Source organism: Gavialis gangeticus, unplaced genomic scaffold (assembly GCF_001723915.1).
Source record: "Gavialis gangeticus isolate Ggan-Ray unplaced genomic scaffold, GavGan_comp1, whole genome shotgun sequence".
NCBI lineage: Eukaryota > Metazoa > Chordata > Crocodylia > Gavialidae > Gavialis > Gavialis gangeticus.
In genome coordinates this window covers 177064926-177066068 of record NW_017729022.1, presented here as the reverse complement: position 1 = coordinate 177066068, position 1143 = coordinate 177064926, and the positions used below count along the sequence as shown (strand labels likewise).

At 30.9% G+C, this 1143-nt stretch overlaps 1 protein-coding gene across 1 annotated transcript in view; it reads right to left on the bottom strand.

The window, feature by feature from the left end:
* The window catches only part of PPP3R1 (protein phosphatase 3 regulatory subunit B, alpha), a 35171-nt gene that overhangs the window by 6752 nt on the left and 27276 nt on the right, over window positions 1-1143 (bottom strand). Inside the window, exon 2 of the mRNA XM_019516566.1 lies at window positions 802-978. Within this exon, the coding sequence (XP_019372111.1) occupies window positions 802-978 (177 nt within the window). The remainder of the gene's footprint in view (window positions 1-801; window positions 979-1143) is intronic.

Sequence of the window (1143 nt, the reverse complement as noted above, 5' to 3'; positions counted from 1 at the left end):
TCACTTCTTCAAAACTAAAGCTATAGTTTAAAAAAAAAAAAAAAAAGACCATTAAAAGGGAATTACAATACAAATACTTCTACAGGATCTATAGCTTAGAAAGTTTTTTTGGTTTTGTTTTTCCCATTTAAATCAAACTTTATAGAAAAAAAATATTACATTTTCAGTCCTGAAATTAAATGTTGCACATACCACAAAACTGTTACAAGTTATGCTGGGAAACAGTCCATTTGCTTGTCTAGGGAAAATGGTCCAGTAGTGGACCACACATTTACTACTGAAAAATTTTAAATTAGGTAAATATGCAATAAAACTGAACTCCAGGAAAAAATGCTTTCCATTAGAAGGCAAGATAAAACTTGAACTTAACAAAAGTGAACAATCTGGATCCAAGTCACTGGTTAAACTTAGAAATTTACTGAAGTAAAACTGAAACTATGCATTTATTATTCTCTCCTATTCCATCACTTTTTTCATTTTACACTAACAAAGACTGCATATTTTCTAAAGCCAAGATGAACATTATTTTAAAATAAAGGATACTCAAATGACTATTAAACAGAATAAACTATATACATTATATTTAATCTTATGCTACACAGCTAACTGTAAGTCCTTTTTTTATAAGTACATATATACATGCACACACCTTACTCATGGTAATGGTTCACACCACTGATGTGAACTTTTTCTCCCTAAAAATCTGATTACTTAGTACTATTGCTTTTACAAATTTTCTCAGTTCTGAGCGAAAATTAGCAGCTTGAGGGAAAATATCATCATATATAACAGATATCTTACCTTTGAAGTCCACTTCTCCATTCCCATCTGTGTCAAATATGTCTATTACTCTTTGTACTAATGGATTCTGTTGCAACTCAGGCAAAGACATGAACTCTTCTACACTCAGGGAGCCAGAATTGTCCAAATCAAGCTTCTTAAATCTCTTTCCTAGACGTTTAATCTCATCCGCATCAACTAAAGGGGGGGGAAGGAAAAAAAACCTGTTCTCAGAAAATTTCACCACGCACATGCAATTCATATTTCTCTCTGATGGTACGCTGAAGGTACTTCTCTAACAGCATCAAATTCAGTATGCAATTTTTTTTTTTTTTTTTTTTTTTTTTTTTTTTTTTTTTTTTT